Genomic DNA, 20,179 nt, shown 5'->3' with positions numbered 1-20,179 from the left:
GGAACTTTGTTAGGGTTAATTTCTATTTGAGTTCATAATAAGTACGCCTATAGCAACTAATTAAATATAACATTAATTGATTAGTTTACTATAAAAAACAATGGTGAATAAATAAAAAGAAATAAGTATACTGAAATTCTTCTATTTGAAGTAAACAATAATTAAAAAAGTAGAGAAATAATAAAAACACAGTCTACTACATTCTGGATTAACAAAGTAGAAATGGATGCATGGATATAAAAATAAAATATTCATGGACACAACTAAGTAACAAACAATGAGGTTATAATAGCAGCAAATTATCATCATTCTAGTTTATAAGATTTAGATTGCTTAAAGCATACAACACAATAAATAAATATGGGGAACAAAAAAATAATGAAACCCAAACAGCCAACAATATAAGTAAAAGATACATAAAATGCAAGGACATGATTTTTTGAGACCAAGTAGGCCTGTGTGATGATAAAAAATTAATGCAAACAACAATGCTCGTGGTTTTGTCAATTGAAAGATAAAATGTCCATAAAAAAAGATTTAACTTATAAAATAACACTGTATATTAATTCGAAGTTTAATATGAAACCGTAAACAGTTTTTAAAGGAGTAGGCAACAGCCAGCGGCAAATTGAATCTTCAAGATGAAAGTACAAAAGAAGTTAAATTTAACAGCTAATATAAAACTATTATTTCCATGATCAAATAGGTTTGGGATCTAATGATAATTACCCTAGTAATAAATAAATAAGTTGCCAAGGAATGACAGTGATACAACTTTTATGAGCTTTGCTACTGAGTCATAAGTTTTTTGAAGTACTTGACTTGATGTGATTGTCAAGATAAAATATTTATGGCTTTGAGACTGCTAATGTGGTTTCTATTGCATAATTACTCTATAGTGATAAATGATGAAAATGTAAGCAAACATTTGATAAAAAACCTTTTATGTTCCTAACAAATTTTTATGTCATACTTAAAATGGTCCACACAACTATTTAAGGACAATTACCACTAAAAACTACCCATATTTACTAAAAATAGTAAATTTCAGTAAAAAAATAAGTTCATTCCCGGATTTCCCGGTTCGTAGACACCCTGACAATACATTATTTACACATCATTCAAGCGTCGGCGGCTTCATGATCCTCATCTTCCTGTTCTTCAGGTGCTCTTTGACACCCTGCCCTAAAATTATAACACACAGATTAATATTATATTTCGTTACTAGGGACCCCTGAATGTTTACAGCTGTTACGTTAAGCAAATGGCATTATAGCAAAAGCTAGTCTAGAATGTTGACGTCGGCTGCTTGACTTAAAAAAATGAAAACTTAATTTCTAAACTGAAACCCTAAACTAAAATTGTGCCTTTGACATTCCCTAGTTCTCAAAATTATCTTTCTTTCGACACAAAAATGGTGAAAATCCATCAAGTGGTAGATTCAGAATCGTGAAATAAAAAAACCCTGTCAAGTATTAATGATTGTTGCAGTATTTGTCTGAGATAAAGAAAATCACCTGAGCTTTAGTATAACAATATACTATCGAAACTGAAGCATCCGGAATGAAGAGAGAAAGCTAGTAGCACATTGTTTTGTTAGCCTATGTTTTTAACCTCACTAAGTGAATTTTGTAATACAAATTATCACACTATACATACCCTTTCTAAGTCTTTGATTTTAATTGTGTCTGTGCCAGCCATGAAGCAACTGATTTCTCTATTTTGCTTTGTTCAATGTTGGCCCATCTCTTCTTCGTCATTTCTTCAAAAAACAAAATGCATTTAATAGAACATTGCAAAAAAAATTCTGCAATTTTTGTGGGGTTAACATTTCTCAAAAATTATATAATAAATGAATAGCCTAACATGTATGTTTGCGCTCAATATTTTTTTTTATAAAGTCTACAAATATTTTAAAATAGCCACTTTGTTCTAAATTTTATAAGGATTACAAAAATATAATAATATAAGGAAGTAAATTTGCAAATAAATAAGTTACGGGTGAAAAACAGATTTCGTACATTAAGCGTTAGTTAAGAATGCATAGCCTAACCATAGCTAGGAATCTGGCCGATAATTTACATCAATATCACTACCGGACTACCGGGTTACTTCTTCAGGATCATCAACCAGCCCTTCTAAATCACTTAAATCTTCTTATAATGCACCACGTAGGCTATAACTTATCACTACTTTTTATTTTTAACACTAAAACAATAGAAACGTTTAATAAAACACATCAGTCATCGGTACGAGGTTAACCAAGTTGTTTACAAATACGCAAGTCAGCTGTCTGCTAAAATATTTTCGGAACTAAAATGAAAAGCCTATAGAAACAGACATCAGGAGAAAGCTTAGAATCTGCTGAAAACGATGCCAATCTCGATCCAGTTCAATATGATTAAGGCAGTCCCAGAGCCTTCGCCATAAACAATGTTTGTGTGTCGCAAAAGCGACGCATAACACCACGGCGGGTGTGTTGTGCGTCGATTACGCGACGCTTAACACTCGGAGGGTTAAATTTTGAGTTAACCAAGTTTCAAGGTCTAGTAAGTTAACATATTTGTAAACTTAACTTAATAGAGTTTAAAAACCCCTGCAGCCCTTAACACAACAAGTTTAAAAATAGGCTAACTTAACTTAAAAATCAATCCCTAGCTGATGTAACTTAGCTAGGCCTAAGCCTAAATACCTAGTCATATTACTTTTAAGCAGTTACCGCATTAGGCGACAGGCCCTACAATGTCATTTTCTACTTGAGTTGGGGACGCCACCTAAGTGAGTAATTCAATTCAATTATGAGTTTATAAACTTAATGTTAGATGCCTTGTGTAAGTTAGGTCTGAGTTATTTTAGTTTAAGTTACTGTAAATCCAACTGTATCATTTAGCAACGACCATTTACTAAAAACCCAACAGTAACTTACAGTTTCAGTAACATAGCCTGTTATATTTATGAGAAACAAAAGGAAATTAATTAGAGTTTGCTCACATAGGCTAGGCCAATTCCAGAGATGGGCCATAATCATGTTACCTACCAAATACCTATCAAAGTTATTGGTTAACTTAGACCAGGAACTATTGGTCTATTTCTATAACTATTGGAACTATTTCATTTCAAGTTAGGCCTAAGTAAGTTATAGCTCACCTTGTTTGCTGCTTAAGAAGCTATGTAGGATAAAATCAGTAAACTTAATGCACCTAATAACTTTTCAAACAATCAAACATAAACAAAATGCCGTGATGCCGTCAGCCTGTGATCAAAATCAAATCAACAGACTGGAGACTGCTGTAGTCAGTGAACTGCGAAACTCTGGTAGAGTCTAGAGTAGATGATACTTGTAAGAATGTTAAAACTGATCCAGTATACTTATACAATTACAAATAATAAATAATTTATTTTCACGACTGTTAACCTGTTGTTATTAACCATTAAACTTATACAGGTTCCGCTTTAACTTGAGTTTGGCAGTCTGCCCCTCCTCCATGACTCTTTCACTTGATTTTACCACTATCGTACTGTACTCTAATCAAAATCGCGGGGAGCTGTCGTTGCATTGGCACATACACACAGCACGACACACTGACTATTATCATGATTTATCTATGCTATTATCCTACAAGTATAAGTGTCCCATAAGGAAAAATAGAAAAAATGCGCGAAAGATTTAAAATTTGGGCGAAAAAACACGAAAATCTTTTTACAAAACAGACCATTTCAAGATTATGGATGGCCATTGTAATTTTTGTAACTTATATTACTGAAAGGAAAGCCGCTTTCATAAATATAATATCCAGAACATTTTGGTTTTATAACATTAATTATTATTTTAATGATTGTTAGAAGTTGCATTTAAATTGGTTTAAAACAATTTTAAGATTGTTGTAAACTTATATCAATACAATTGTGATACGTGTTTTCGAAACATTATTAAAATTGTTTCAAAACAATTTTAAAACTGTTGCAAACTTATATCAAAACAATTTTGATATGTGTTTTCGAAATAGTATTAAAATTGTTTCCAAACAATTTTAAAACTGTTGTAAACTTATATCAAAACAATTTTGATATGTGTTTTCGAAATAGTATTAAAATTGTTTTAAAACAATTTTAAAATTGTTGCACACTCATATCAAAACAATTTTAATATAGTTACTAACCATCTATATTAAAACAATTTTGAAATTGTTTAAAACTTATATTAAAATTGTTTTATATCCAAACTTATTTTGAAATTGTTGCAAACTCTTTTAAAATTGTTGTACAACAATTTTTTTGGCTTTTCAACAATTTTTATGCTGACTGGGATACTGCTAGTGCTACTGCACTGCAAGACTGTTATAGTAAAGGAGTACGTTCAGAGTATATACCCGGGACAGTTTACGTAATGTTGGTGTTGCTCACGACAACAACATGTATTTCATTTACATCATCTTTAATTTAATACAAAAAATGAAACAAACTCCTTGTCATAATGCAACTAAAACGGGGTTTAAAGAGTCAGTAATATTCGAGTATATTACAGTACATTTTCCAACTTTAAAGTTCTTCTAGCCCAAAATAGCAGATAGTAGCCCAAGAAAATAGCTCTGATGAATTTAAATGTTATCGTATAGAATTATTTTACAACAATCATGGTGTCTCATTGTATATTCTTCTTCAATGTAAACCCTTTTATCGATATCCAGACTGATTAAAATGATGCAAATAGAGTTTCAGTAATTTTAATGTGAGTTTCTTATTGATTTTACAATCAGTGTGTTACTTTAAGTTAGGTTTATGAATCCTATGCCAAGGTTTGAACGTGTAAGGGAATTATAACAACATTCTTTGCATTTTTAATATTATATTTGTACATAAAACAGTATACAAACGTATCACATTTTCAGCAATTTCTGTGTAGGTTCTATGGTTAAAACAGAAGTTTGGTAGCTTAAGTTGATGCTAAGTAGCCTACTAACGATTGTTAGCGGACCAACTGAGTGTCTATGTTGCTATTGAAAGCTATATTGTCTTTTGTTGTATACTGTAGGTTTTTAAAATATCTATATATAATAAGATATGTTCTGACAATGAAAATAACTGAGTGATTTGGATGTGATTACTGTGGATATTTAATGTGTACTGAAAGTTCCACTTTAAAAATATTAAGTATCTATTAATACCATTAATACCAAAATGCTAAATCTATAATATTAAAACGAAACAGTGTTTTTTTTTATTTCACGATTCTGAATCAACCACTCGACGGATTTTCATGATTTTTGTGTTGAAAGAAAGATAATTTTGGGAACTAGGGAATGTCGAAGCCATAATTTTAGTTTAGGGTCCCAGTTTTTTTTTTTTTTTTTTTTTAAAGTTTTAATTTTTAAAAAGTCTAGCAGCCGACGCTAAGATTCTAAACTAGCTTTTGGCATAAAATAATTTGTTTAACATAACAGCTGTAAACATTCAGCTCTATATATAATAAGATATGTTCTGACAATGATAATAACTGAGAGATTTGGATGTGATTACTGTGGATATTTAATGTGTACTGAAAGTTCCACTTTAAAAATATTAAGTATTTATTAATACCATTAATACGAAAATGCTAAATCTATCTATAAAATTAAAACGAAACAGTGTTTTTTTATTTCACGTTTCTGAATCAACCACTCGACGGATTTTCATGATTTTTGTGTTGAAAGAAAGATAATTTTGAGAACTAGGGAATGTCGAAGCCATAATTTTAGTTTAGGGTCCCAGTTTTTTAAATTAAGTTTTAATTTTTAAAAAGTCTAGCAGCCGACGCTAAGATTCTAAACTAGCTTTTGGCATAAAATAATTTGTTTAACATAACAGCTGTAAACATTCAGCTTTTGTGTCACGAATTCAGCATTTGGATAAAAATGTAAAGACATACTTAGGGTTGACTTATTTAAAAGTCCTAACTTGATGGTTAACAAATCGTAAACTTACATGATCTATTAATCAAATTGCAATGTTTGAAAATATAAGTAAATTTAAAGACTTAAAAATCTTGATTGTAAAATAAAAATCCTAACTTGATGTTAGCAAATTTTATACTTACATGAGCTTCATAGACGTCTGGTGCTTCTTGGAGTGTGGATGTTACATCTTGTCCTACATTCTGTTCCATAGACATTCTTTCTGTGTCTGCTAGAACTTCCAATTCCAACAGTTCCGTGTTCAAATTCGGTGCTTGTTGGGGAGACAAATACTCTCCCCCAACTGACGTAAAATTTCCCACTATATTTTCTTTGCGACACATTATTTCTGTGTCTCTCTGAAGTTCAAGGTCAAAAAATTGTGTTTTCCAATTTAGGGGTCCAAGGAGTCGCATACTCTCTCCCAAAAGTTATGAAAAATCTTGTGTCTTAATGGTCTTTTCGTTACACGTTTTAGCGGTGTCCCCCAAGGGTTCCAGGTCAAATAACTCTGTGTCCAGATTGGTGCATTTGGGAGTGACACGTTCTTTCTCCCAAAAACTGCTGTAAAAGGAAAAAAAACATATCTTGATGGATAACCTGAAATTGAGACGTATTTAAAATCCTCATTGAAACGAAGTGAAATTTAATTCAGTGAAAATGTTTATAACAATATTAGCACATACTTTATCCAAAACCCACTAACTCGTGAAATTAGGAAAAATAGAAGTTGTAGTTTTCTCTAATGTGATAACGTAATAGTCGAGTTAGTCTTTTGATTATAATACACCAAAGTAGATTGTTTTAAAACAGGTTTTTACATGTACACAAAGATTATCTGAGGATTCTAGGGGTTTCTGGTAAATTACAACAATGTTGTTTTTATTTTCCTTTAATATCTATTGCAAGAATTGTAATAGTGGTTTTCGCAACAAACAATTGTAAAATAAAGTATTTACGACACAGGTATACTTCAGGTTCAATCATCTCAATCACTTCATCAGCAACAAATAGTTGTTGAATATCAAAGTTTTCATCATCTGTGGAATCTTTAAAGGAAAAGTTATCATTATTACCGTCACTTTATGAACTGCCATATACATTTCTTAATTTGTATCGCTGCTTTGTAGACCAATCGCTATATTCACTTATTTAGCCATGTCTTTATTTTTTAGTGGATGAATTTCCGGCAAAGGGAATAACTTTAAGAAACATGTAATCAATTTATTACAACTGTTAATGACGAACTAAGCTAACACTTGTGTCATTTTTATGGTATATCCTCTGGATCACTCGTTTTTACAATACAAGATTTAAATTACCTGTATCCGTCAAGTGATCCTGGTTTGTAGTTAGTTGACTACATCAGTTTCGTGTTGTTATGAACACATCTTCAGGTCAAACGTTGCATTGATTTATTCGATGGAATGGTCGTCATAAGGTTTAAAGTTCACAAAAAAAAAAAAAACACATACACGTACGCGAAACATGAAACATTAATTGGCCAAAACACAAATACGAAAAACGCGTAATAGACATCGGACACGTACGGCGCCGGTAGAAGGTAGGCCATGACTGCCCTTCTCTTGCAGTCATGCGTTTTTTGTATTTGTGTTTTGGCCAATTAATGTTTAATGTTTCGTGTACGTGTATGTGTTATTTTTGTGAACCTTATGACAGAACCTCAGGACCTGAAAATGTGTTTATAACAACACGAAACAGCTGTAGTTAACTAACTACAAACCAGGATCACTTGACGGATACAGACAATTTAAACCTTTTATTGTAACTCTAGTGTTCAACCAAATGCAGACAAAATAAAATACATAACATAAATGGTACACTTACCACGATGCAAATAAACAAGCGAAAGTAAATCCTCTGTTACGGATTTTTTTTATTCAAAGAGTCAAAAAATAGCTGCAGTGAGGATGTCACGAACTGTCAGTCAAGAGTATTTATGGAACAACAATCACTCTTGTATGGCACGCGGATGGTATCATGTTCTCACCGTATACTGCTAGTGCTACTGCAAGACTGTTATAGTAAAGGAGTACGTTCAGAGTATATATCCGGGACAGTTTACGTAATGTTGGTGTTGCTCACGACAACAACATGTATTTCATTTACATCATCTATATAAATAAAATTAGAGTTTTGTCTGTACTTTGCTCAGAATTATATACTTTTAGGTTATTTTTACGTTTTATACATTAAAGAAGCAGAAACGAGTCTTATCTCTATTTCTGTCTGTCTGTCTGTCTTTCCCTTTGTCTGTAACACTCAAGATGGCATTTTACGCAATCTTCTTCGTGAAAACCAGAGTACCTATCAAGATCCAAGTCATTTTAATGTATTCACTGGATTGGCGAGAGTGTCTTTAGTGATTTAAATATAGCCTCACTACTTTGTAAATAAAATTACGGACGTTCAAAAATGCAGTTTTGTGCGATTTTTGTCAAATTTTCGTTCAATTTTAATCACATAATCGTCTATGAAATAACGAACAGCTGTTCGGATCAAGATTATTTTTTCTAGCTGTCAATGATATGTTTACAAATGTTGTTTACAAATACCGCAACCATTTCGAATCACGTTTTGAAAGCAAATCCCAACCAAGTGAGATTAAAAACGTTTTTCTTACATAACGGATTTAATTAATCGCAAGTGCAATAATATAGTCTAATAGTGTAACCGTAAATGAAATTAAATAACTAGACATCGTCCAAATCGGAACCAGAAATTCTTTGAGTATAAAATGTTTCTTGAGTTTTGACAACCAGAAAGAAGACCTTGAATCAGTGTTGTATAGGGCTGGGACACTGAAATGATCGTCGCCAATAGCTTACAAAAAAGGTTTCCACTCATTGACGGCGCTTTAATGGCGGTTGTGTAAAGTGTAAAGTAAAAAATCACAACTGCAGTGGGTGATTGTAAGAGAGGTTTAACAGAGGAAGTGCTAAACTCGCTTTTCCAATGTATCACTTTCTGTTTCTACTCACCGTGTGATGCAATCGCTGGACCATACAGCCAATAGGCCCATAGCTCATATCTTGGGTACGTAAGCCTACATATTTATTCATAACAACCTTTTTGACTAATCATTGTTTAGAGAATGCGTAATCTATTAAATAACAAAAAGTTGTTTGGGTAAGGTTGTTTTTTTTTTCAAACTGACACCGATAAGTTTAGGTACGCTATAACTTTTTACGAGAAAATCCAAAAGCAAGAGATCAATAACCTCGGGACTAGATATTAACGTATTTAATTGGTCGGATTTAAACTATAGTTCTTAGGTAGGTTCTTACGTAGGTACTGGTTCTTTTCCTTCCGTTGGTAGCTGCTAGAATCATTTTTACGTAGGTACCAACACATCACTGTAGTTTACAAATTAGTTATCGTTGGTGTTGCACCTTATTTATTAGAGCCGTCCGTATTCAATTTAAGTGATGTCTTAACTCTGTATAAGTTTTGCTTTTTCTGTCTGGATTCCAAATCTTAGCTTACCCGGTATGCTAAGAAAATGATAACCTATTTGAGTAAAACATTTGTTGGGCAAACCATCATGAATTGTTTACGCCTTTATATTGTTTATGTATCAATAGTTCGTGGCCTTTTTTGGATTGTTGTGTATATGTCTGTTGGTAACGCATTAATGTCCTTATCTCTTAGTGTTTCACGGAATGGACAAGAGCACCTTTGATACTGAAAATGTCAACCGGAATAAAGTGTTAAATGGTGAGGTTGAGGTAGTACTTTAAATACGTTTAAGTTAACCGATGTGGAAAGTAACTTTCAATTATAGGCCTACTTTAGGGCTACGCTTCATGGATCTATAAAACATTTTTTAGTTTAATCATTGGACATATGGACCATAACGATCCGGGTGACATTTAATTGCGAAGCATTTATTTTGGCTTGAACTGTCAGATACTGTATTTGCGAAGGTTTATATATAATAGTTTTGCCAGCATATCTGCAAATATGCAAACTAACTGCTGTTCTTAATCTTAATATAAGAAGGTTTCAACTGACTACAATAAGATCCCCGTGCGTAGAACGGGCACACAGCTAGTCTTTAAATAAATACAAAAAATGAAACAAACTCCTTGTCATAATGCAACTAAAACGGGGTTTAAAGAGTCAGTAATATTCGATTATATTACAGTACATTTTCCAACTTTAAAGTTCTTCTAGCCCAAAATAGCAGATAGTAGCCCAAGAAAATAGCTCTGATGAATTTAAATGTTATCGTATAGAATTATTTTGCAACAATCATGGTGTCTCATTGTATATTCTTCTTCAATGTATACCCTTTTATCGATATCCAGACTGATTAAAATTATGCAAATAGAGTTTCAGTAATTTTAATGTGAGTTTCTTATTGATTTTACAATCAGTGTGTTACTTTAAGTTAGGTTTATGAAACCTATACCAAGGTTTGAACGTGTAAGGGAATTATAACAACATTCTTTGCATTTTTAATATTATATTTGTACATAAAACAGTATACAAACGTATCACATTTTCAGCAATTTCTGTGTAGGTTCTATGGTTAAAACAGAAGTTTGGTAGCTTAAGTTGATGCTAAGTAGCCTACTAACGATTGTTAGCGGACCAACTGAGTGTCTATGTTGCTATTGAAAGCTATATTGTCTTTTGTTGTATACTGTAGGTTTTTAAAATATCTATATATAATAAGATATGTTCTGACAATGAAAATAACTGAGTGATTTGGATGTGATTACTGTGGATATTTAATGTGTACTGAAAGTTCCACTTTAAAAATATTAAGTATCTATTAATACCATTAATACCAAAATGCTAAATCTATAATATTAAAACGAAACAGTGTTTTTTTTTATTTCACGATTCTGAATCAACCACTCGACGGATTTTCATGATTTTTGTGTTGAAAGAAAGATAATTTTGGGAAGTAGGGAATGTCGAAGCCATAATTTTAGTTTAGGGTCCCAGTTTTTTTTTTTTTATAAAGTTTTAATTTTTATAAAGTCTAGCAGCTGACGCTAAGATTCTAAACTAGCTTTTGGCATAAAATAATTTGTTTAACATAACAGCTGTAAACATTCAGCTTTTGTGTCACGAATTCAGCATCTATAATATTAAAACAAAACAGTGTTTTTTTTATTTCACGATTCTGAATCAACCACTCGACGGATTTTCATGATTTTTTGTTGAAAGAAAAATAATTTTGAGAACTAGGGAATGTCAAAGCCATAATTTTAGTTTAGCGTCCCAGTTTTTAAGAAATTAAGTTTTAATTTTTAAAAAGTCTAGCAGCTGACGCTAAGATTCTAAACTAGCTTTTGGCATACAATAATTTGCTTAACATAACAGCTGTAAACATTCAGCTTTTGTGTCACAAATTCAGCATTTGGATAAAAATGTAAAGACATACTTAGGGTTGACTTATTTATACTATGTGTAATGCTAATCATTGATACGTTCAATTCTTCTGTAAGAGGATGACAGATTAATTAAATATACATAGTAATATACTAGGATGTTCAAATTACTTTTTAAAGAAATCTTTGTAATCTTCGATTTGTTTTAGAGCAATATAATTTGTTTTAACTAACAGCTGGTTGAATAGAAACTATGGAACTATGAGGTTATTTTATTTTTGTCATTGATTATAGGAAATAAGTAAGATTAGTAGAGATAATTACAACACAGTTTTAACCACAGTAAAAATCGAGGCTCTGTACACTAGTCTTAATAAAAAAAAGGATAAATGCAAATTATTTTACTGCTCCACTTTTCAAGGAAAGATTAGAAAAATAACAAAGTTTACATGTTTTAATTCTTCATTGTAGCTTTTTGTTTACCATTAATGTTTGTCTGCTTTAACTTTGTTTGGATTAGGCCCGGAAATATTGATGTCATAAAAAGAAGATCAAGAATAATCAGGAATCACGATTTTAAATTACCACTACAACCTCAGCCGGGTTTTATACAAGGATAAACAGATGGATGACATAGATTGAACACAACGTCAACATTGACCTAGGATACTGCAATTAGACAAACCATCCTTTTATGAAATCGTGTTCAGTTGTGGTTATGTTTGGGGGCGCCTATATCAGCCTATTTATTTCAACTATGAATATATTGTAGTTTAAATTAACTAATATGGGAAATTACGATGTACATTTATTCAATGAGGGTGGGTAATTATCAAGGATAGAACTTATAACGGTATGGATAATAAACGTTGACAATTACGTCATTAGCTTTACTAGCGTAGCGTGTTTACTTTTTATATTCCTGCTACATGTGACCAGTTCTTTTTTTCAAATTAATGTTATTTGAACCAAACAGCTGTTTCAAAACAAACTGTTATTGTTTTTACTTTTCTTTGTTTACGCTTATTTGTGAAATTGATATAAAGGATAGGTGTGACGATTAGTTTTAATGTTAGGACACCAAAGTTAAATTATGTGTACTGTGAATTTATTGGATACTATCGTTTTATTTTAGGTCGTTTCTATTCAGACCTACTGGAAATTGTGTATAGTAGTTGTATTGTGGTGATAATAACTATGGAAGAGGGAGGTATGCTATGAAAGGTGGTATCGTTGACTAGGTCTATACACATCTAAATTGACTATTACTCTCTCTACTGTATGCTACTTATAATCAGTGCGCGTCTGTGCGTATCGGCTGCAAATCTCACTTCAACGCTTTTCACATCGTAAAGATTGTAGAATTGCTGTTTTATTGTAAAATTATCGGATTTAAAATGCAAACCGTATAGGCATATGATGGAATAAAAACTTATTTGGTCACACATTTGTTTACAAGATGATTTTTCACATTAAAACTGCAAGAAACTTTGTCTTTAAATGTGTAAACTAGCTGATCTGAATTGTACACGGTTTAACTGACTACTGAATTCCCGTACGTAGGACGGGCTAACATCTCGTTTGGATAAAAATGTAAAGACATACTTAGGGTTGACTTATTTAAAAGTCCTAACTTGATGGTTAACAAATCGTATACTTACATGATATATTTATCAAATTGCATTGTTTGAAAATATAAGTAAATTTAAAGACTTAAAAATCTTGATTGTAAAATAAAAATCCTAACTTGATGTTAGCAAATCTATACTTACATGAGCTTCATAGACGTCTGGTGCTTCTTGGAGTGTGGATGTTACATCTTGTCCTACATTCTGTTCCAGAGACATTCTTTCTGTGTCTGCTAGAACTTCCAATTCCAACAGTTCCGTGTTCAAATTCGGTGCTTGTTGGGGAGACAAATACTCTCCCCCAACTGACGTAAAATTTCCCACTATATTTTCTTTGCGACACATTATTTCTGTGTCTCTCTGAAGTTCAAGGTCAAAAAATTGTGTTTTCCAATTTAGGGGTCCAAGGAGTCGCATACTCTCTCCCAAAAGTTATGAAAAATCTTGTGTCTTAATGGTCTTTTCGTTACACGTTTTAGCGGTGTCCGCCAAGGGTTCCAGGTCAAATAACTCTGTGTCCAGATTGGTGCATTTGGGAGTGACACGTTCTTTCTCCCAAAAACTGCTGTAAAAGAAAAAACATATCTTTTTGGATAACCTAAAATTGAGACATATTTAAAATCCTCATTGAAACGAAGTGAAATTTAATTCAGTGACAAATAGTTGTTGAATATCAAAGTTTTCATCATCTGTGGAATCTTTAAAGGAAAAGTTATCATTATTACCGTCACTTTATGAACTGCCATATACATTTCTTAATTTGTATCGCTGCTTTGTAGACCAATCGCTATATTCACTTATTTAGCCATGTCTTTATTTTTTAGTGGATGAATTTCCGGCAAAGGGAATAACTTTAAGAAACATGTAATCAATTTATTACAACTGTTAATGACGAACTAAGCTAACTCTTGTGTCATTTTTATGGTATATCCTCTGGATCACTCGTTTTTACAATAAAAGATTTAAATTACCTGTATCCGTCAAGTGATCCTGGTTTGTAGTTAGTTGACTACATTGGTTTCGTGTTGTTATGAACACATCTTCAGGTCAAACGTTGCATTGATTTATTCGATGGAATGGTCGTCATAAGGTTTAAAGTTCACAAAAAAAAAAACACATACTACATGAAACATTAATTGGCCAAAACACAAATACGAAAAACGCGTAATAGACATCGGACACGTACGGCGCTGGTAGAAGGTAGGCAATGACTGCCCTTCTCTTGCAGTCATGCGTTTTTTACTTTCTCCCTCTATACCATAGTATATGGAGAAAGTATTGTTTTCGTCAAAATTTTCGAGTTTGAGTTTTGAGTGGATATATTCGTTTTGGGTCCCCCTGGACCCAAAAAAGTGGTTTTCGAAGTGATGTCTGTGTGTGTGTGTGTATGTGTGTGTCTGGATGTGTACAGAGCTAGAGACCACACCTGTGGTCCGATTTCGATGAAATTTGGTATGTAGGTTCTAATCCATGGTAGGCTATCTCCAGGCGTTTTTTTCATTTTTTTGAAATTTTCATTTTTAATGGTGATTTTCCCATAAAAACCCATAAAAAACCGGAAAGATTTGATTTTCTCAAAAATGGCCCCAACGATTTTGATAAAAATTTAGTATGTTGTAGCCCTTTAAATTCTGAATAAAATGGTACAAATCCCATATCTGTAAAAATTACGTTTCAAAAGTTATGGTCAAATATGTTATTTTCCCATAAAACCCCAATAAAATAACAAAAAATAGGATTTCAGAAAAAATCCGGTTTTAATTTAACATAGTATGTTAAAGTTTATAGGGTTTTGATAGTTTTTTTTTATTTTTTAGGAATTTTTATTTTTAATGGGGATTTCCCCATAAAACCCCATAAAATAACGGAAAAATATGATTTTCCCAAAAATGGCCCGAACATTTTGATAAAAATCTAATATGTTATTGTCCTTTATATTCTGAACAAAATGGTACAAATCCCATTTCTGTAAAAATTACGTTTAAAAAGTTATGGTCAAATATGTTATTTTCCCATAAAACCCCCATAAAATAACAAAAAATAGGATTTCAGAAAAAATCTGGTTTTAATTTAACATAGTATGTTAAAGTCCATAGAGTTTTGATAGTTTTTTTTATTTTTTTGAAATTTTTATTTTTAATGGGGATTTTCCCATAAAACCCCATAAAATAACGGAAAAATATGATTTTCCCGAAAATGGCCCGAACATTTTGATAAAAATCTAATATGTTATAGTTCTTTATATTCTGAACAAAATGGTACAAATCCCATTTCTGTAAAAATTACGGTTCAAAAGTTATTGTAAATTATGTCATTTTCCCTTAAAAACCCCATAAAATAACAGAAAAATCGGATTTCCCAAAAATGGCCCAAAACGATTTTGATAAAAATTTAGCATGTTACAGTCCTTTAAATTCTGAACAAAATTGTACAAATCCCATTTGCGTATATTTACTCTCACCACTTACACACGATAAAGGTTGTTGACAAACGTATGGGAGAAAGTATGTGTCAGAATGCTGATACCGTTTATTGTATTTGTGTTTTGGCCAATTAATGTTTAATGTTTCGTGTACGTGTATGTGTTATTTTTGTGAACCTTATGACAGAACCTCAGGACCTGAAAATGTGTTTATAACAACACGAAACAACTGTAGTCAACTAACTACAAACCAGGATAACTTGACGGATACAGGCAATTTAAACCTTTTATTGTAACTCTAGTGTTCAACCAAATGCAGACAAAATAAAATACATAACATAAATAGTACACTTACCACGATGAAAATAAATAAGCTAAAGTAAATCTTCTGTTACGGATTTTTTTTTATTCAAAGAGTCAAACAATAGCTGCAGTGAGGCTGTCACGAACTGTCAGTCAAGAGTATTTATGGAACAACAATCACTCTTGTATGGCACGCGGATGGTATCGTGTTCCCACCGTATACTGCTAGTGCTACTGCAAGACTGTTATAGTAAAGGACCACGTTCAGAGTATATATCCGGGACAGTTTACGTAATGTTGGTGTTTCTCACGACAACAACATGTATTTCATTTACATCATCTTTAATTGAATACAAAAAATGAAACAAGCTCCTTGTCATAATGCAACTAAAACGGTTTTTAAAGAGTCAGTAATATTCGAGTATATTACAGTACATTTTCCAACTTTAAAATTCTTCTGATGATTAGCCAGCCCAAAATAGCAGATAGTAGCCCAAGAAAATAGCTCTGATGAATTTAAATGTTATCGTATAGAATTATTTTGCAACAATCATGGTATCTCATTGTATATTCTTCTTCAATGTATACCCTTTTATCGATATCCAGACTGATTAAAATTATGCAAATAGAGTTTCAGTAATTTTAATGTGAGTTTCTTATTGATTTTACAATCAGTGTGTTACTTTAAGTTAGGTTTATGAAACCTATACCAAGGTTTGAACGTGTAAGGGAATTATAACAACATTCTTTGCATTTTTAATACTATATTTGTACATAAAACAGTATACAAACGTATCACATTATCAGCAATTTCTGTGTAGGTTCTATGGTTAAAACAGAAGTTTGGTAGCTTAAGTTGATGCTAAGTAGCCTACTAACGATTGTTAGCGGACCAACTGAGTGTCTATGTTGCTATTGAAAGCTATATTGTCTTTTGTTGTATACTGTAGGTTTTTAAAATATCTATTTATAATAAGATATGTCCTGACAATGAAAGAATTGATAAATAAGTTATGTTTCTCCTGTGTCGTATGAAATATTAAAAACCCATAAGCTTGTAAAAAAGTAATTTGAACTTAAGTTACAAAATTTATTTAGGTGTAATAGTTATATAATCAACCTATTTGTTAACAGTTTACAAGGCTACGCATCGCTAGTAAAATACATAGTAAAATCAGCACCTAAGACTATCAATAAAAACTTTATAAAAGTTCTAACTAAATATACAACAGTGGGGTTCTGTCTACATTGCTTTGCTTTGAAACGTACAATGTCCACGAATTAGACTAACAATACTTACATTTAACAACGATTTATTCTTCTCTTACATCAAAATAAACAATCTTACATTTAATAGCTCCAAAGTATAAAAAATACAGTTCCCTATTCATTACCAAAGTAAATATAGCTATAAATGTACAATAACTATATATAGTTCCTACATGATTATATTTATATAGTATCACAGCAGGGCAGCTTGTCTCTAAGTGCTAGGTTGGATTGCAAGTATGAAACAAATAATAGCAATATTGTAGTAACGGATCTTTAAATAGTAAATATAAATGTTTCGGCACAAGTAATGAATCTATAAAATAGTGTCTTTATTATATTGCTTTGTTCTTTATTTTCAACCGTCTGCAAAGCCCAGTGGTTCGGCTGGTAACTTTCAACTCCGTAGTTTGATGATTCGATCTAGGGAAGGATTTTCTCAACCCAGTTGCCATTTATCGTTAGGTTTTAGCTGTTGATATTATTTTATAACAACCAAATGACGTTAGATAGTAACAAGGTTGGGATCGGTTATAAAAATAACAAATGTGCTTTGACATAGTAAAATACAAAGAGTTACTTAGATTTGAAATCAATTAGATTCAAATTATTCAATTAGAAATCAATAGATTCGAAATCAACATAACTTAAGTAGGTTCCACCCGCTGACTGTTTACCACTTCCTTCAAAAATAACATCCTGGCATTATTAAAGTGTGAAATAAACTGTAAAATATTTACAAAGATCTAAACTATGACCTGGCTCAACTGAGACTTCGTAATATTTTCTTTAAGTACAAAATACAAAATAGTTTTGAAAATATGTAAATTAGTCTTTTTCGAATGCGTTTTTAACTACTAAATAATAGTTAAAACTTATTTTCCTCCACCCGTTGCAAGCTCTGATATGTTAAGAGCACAAGAAGCACACAATCATTGGAAACAAATTAGTTTTAGAGTGTTGAGAGCTTGTACCGTATCGGCATGTTTAGAAGAATTAGCATGTTTAGCCGCCATCTTGAATTGACCAGGTAGAACCCTCTTAATACGTATTTTTGAAAGACCCGTCGACAAAATATCTATAAAAAAAGAATTAAAAAAACTGAAACAGTATTCCATTTTTTTAGAGAAATGTTAGGTTAATATAAACTATTAAAAGTGTGTAGGCCTGTAAGTAAACAAATACTTTGGTCTGAGCTAAAGGAAGCCACACGCTTTAAAGTAAGTGTTTAAGTAACTTAATATACTGTTTAAAACTTAACTTACTATGTAGCTTAAGGTAAAGATAAAAATATTATATTATTGCATTTTATTGACAGTCATAGAGTAAAACCACAAGTGACAAATTACCTGTTTATCAGTACTAATAATCTTGCTGAAAAGGAGTTTAGTGTAATAATGAATCACTCTTCACGTTAATTTGAGAACAATACAAATCCCAACAGTGCTAACTATTGTTTCGAAATAGAATAATGGAAGCTTTTCATATACTGTCCATAATCCTTTTACACTGGGATAATTGAACGACAAAAAGATTTACAACTGGATTATCTTGACAGCGAGCTTAATGATTTGATCATTTGTTACAAGATGTCTGTAGTATTTATTGACCAGAAACAGATATAAATTACATAAAGGATGGTGTGCAATTAATAACTAAAATTAATAAGTTATAGGGCACCATACACAAGTTACATTACATTTAAGTCATATAAAAGCAAAACCGCTCTGTATGACGTGTTTGGAAGTGTACACTCAACAATGGAGCAAAGCCTCAACAATTATTTACATAGGTACTTGTAACGCGTATTTACACTATTTGCTGCTCTTTAAGAATATTACAATACTGTAAAACAATAATTAGCTACAACAGTTTTACGGTAGAAACTAGGCACTCTAGTTTCCGCCAATCAAAACTTAGCAATAGGCTAAAGCTTGATTGCACAACCTCACTCAAACACGCTTTGAAAATCGAATATGGATGGATACGTATGATTTAGATAGTTAATTTCAATGTTTAAAGATCGCATGATTATACGAAAACTGTAATTGTATACTGTAATAGTTGCTTTGATAGATATGTTAAATAAAATAGGGACAAAAAAGGCTTATTTGTTGATTACATTATTAAAAATTAGTTTAGCTGTACAATTTGTTGCAACTGAACAGTTAAATTCTTCTTACAAAAACAAACGGCTTTGAAGAAATTAATAAGAATAAATTCGTTCCAATTCAAAACTGCGTGTCGGCAATGGCAAAACTAGACCGCCCAATCTCTAACGTTGGACCATCATTATACATAATTGAGCGGGGAGTTAGTCTTTGGACAGCATGTAAAGCAACACGGAAACACACACTCAATAGTGTCTTTGAACGCCTCTCTGAAGTCACGGTTGAAGTAAGCGTAGATGAGCGGGTTTAGGGCGGAGTTGAAGTAGCCAATCCAGAACAGCACTGTTACTACAATATCTGGACAGTAGCAAGCGTCCCCACACAATGTCGTGATCACATACCTAGGTAACAAACAGGAGAAACTGTTATTAGGAACAGAACAGTAACTACAATATCTGGACAGCCCACACAATGTTGTGATCACATACCTAGGTAACAAACAGAAGAAACTGTTATTATGAACAGAACAGTAACTACAATATCTGGACAGTAACAAGCGTCTCCACACAATGTTGTGATCACTTACCTAGGTAACAAACATGGGAACCTGTTATTAGCAGATTAAGAAGAGCACCGTATCTACAATATCTGGACAGTAGCAAGCGTCCCCACACAATGTTGTGATCACATACCTAGGTAAGAAACATGAGAACCTGTTATTAGCAGATTAAGAAGAGCATACCGTATCTACAATATCTGGACAGTAGCAAGCGTCCCCACACAATGTTGTGATCACATACCTAGGTAACAAACATGGGCACCTGTTATAAGCAGATTAGGAAGAGCACAGCATCTACAATATCTGGACAGTAGTAAGCGTCCCCACACAATGTTGTGATCACATACCTAGGTAACAAACATGGGAACCCGTTATTAGCAGATTAGGAAGAGCACAGCATCTACAATATCTGGACAGTAGCAAGCATCCCCACACAATGTTGTGATCACATACCTGGGTAACAAACAAAAGAACATGTTTTGGCAGATTAGGAAGAACACAGTAACCAAAATGTCTGGACAGTTGCATGGGTCCCCTCACAATTTCGTGAACACATACTTAGTTCACACACAGAAAAAAATAGTACACATT

At 32.3% G+C, this 20,179-nt stretch overlaps 1 protein-coding gene and 1 long non-coding RNA gene across 2 annotated transcripts in view; both read right to left on the bottom strand.

Annotated features, from left to right (window-relative positions):
• Positions 1–1,086: 1,086 nt before the first annotated feature.
• Positions 1,087–3,253, bottom strand: LOC128985590 (uncharacterized). The gene is made up of 3 exons (XR_008490045.1): positions 3,148–3,253; positions 1,660–1,762; positions 1,087–1,185 (listed from the first exon to the last, which is right to left on the bottom strand). It is a non-coding gene; the product is annotated as an uncharacterized LOC128985590 (long non-coding RNA).
• A 13,151-nt stretch (positions 3,254–16,404) lies between these two features.
• Positions 16,405–20,179, bottom strand: part of LOC128986679 (octopamine receptor beta-3R-like) — a 65,662-nt gene continuing 61,887 nt past the window's right edge. The window contains exon 5 of the mRNA XM_054407166.1: positions 16,405–19,430. Coding sequence (XP_054263141.1) covers positions 19,211–19,430 — 220 coding nt within the window. The 3' untranslated portion in view covers positions 16,405–19,210. The remainder of the gene's footprint in view (positions 19,431–20,179) is intronic.

The sequence above is a fragment of the Macrosteles quadrilineatus genome, unplaced genomic scaffold, assembly GCF_028750875.1.
Source record: "Macrosteles quadrilineatus isolate MER2022 unplaced genomic scaffold, UCM_ALF_1.0 Scaffold_2__2_contigs__length_208266976, whole genome shotgun sequence".
Taxonomy (NCBI): domain Eukaryota; kingdom Metazoa; phylum Arthropoda; class Insecta; order Hemiptera; family Cicadellidae; genus Macrosteles; species Macrosteles quadrilineatus.
Note: the sequence above shows the minus strand (reverse complement) of the source record. Positions and strands in the feature narration are given on the sequence as shown.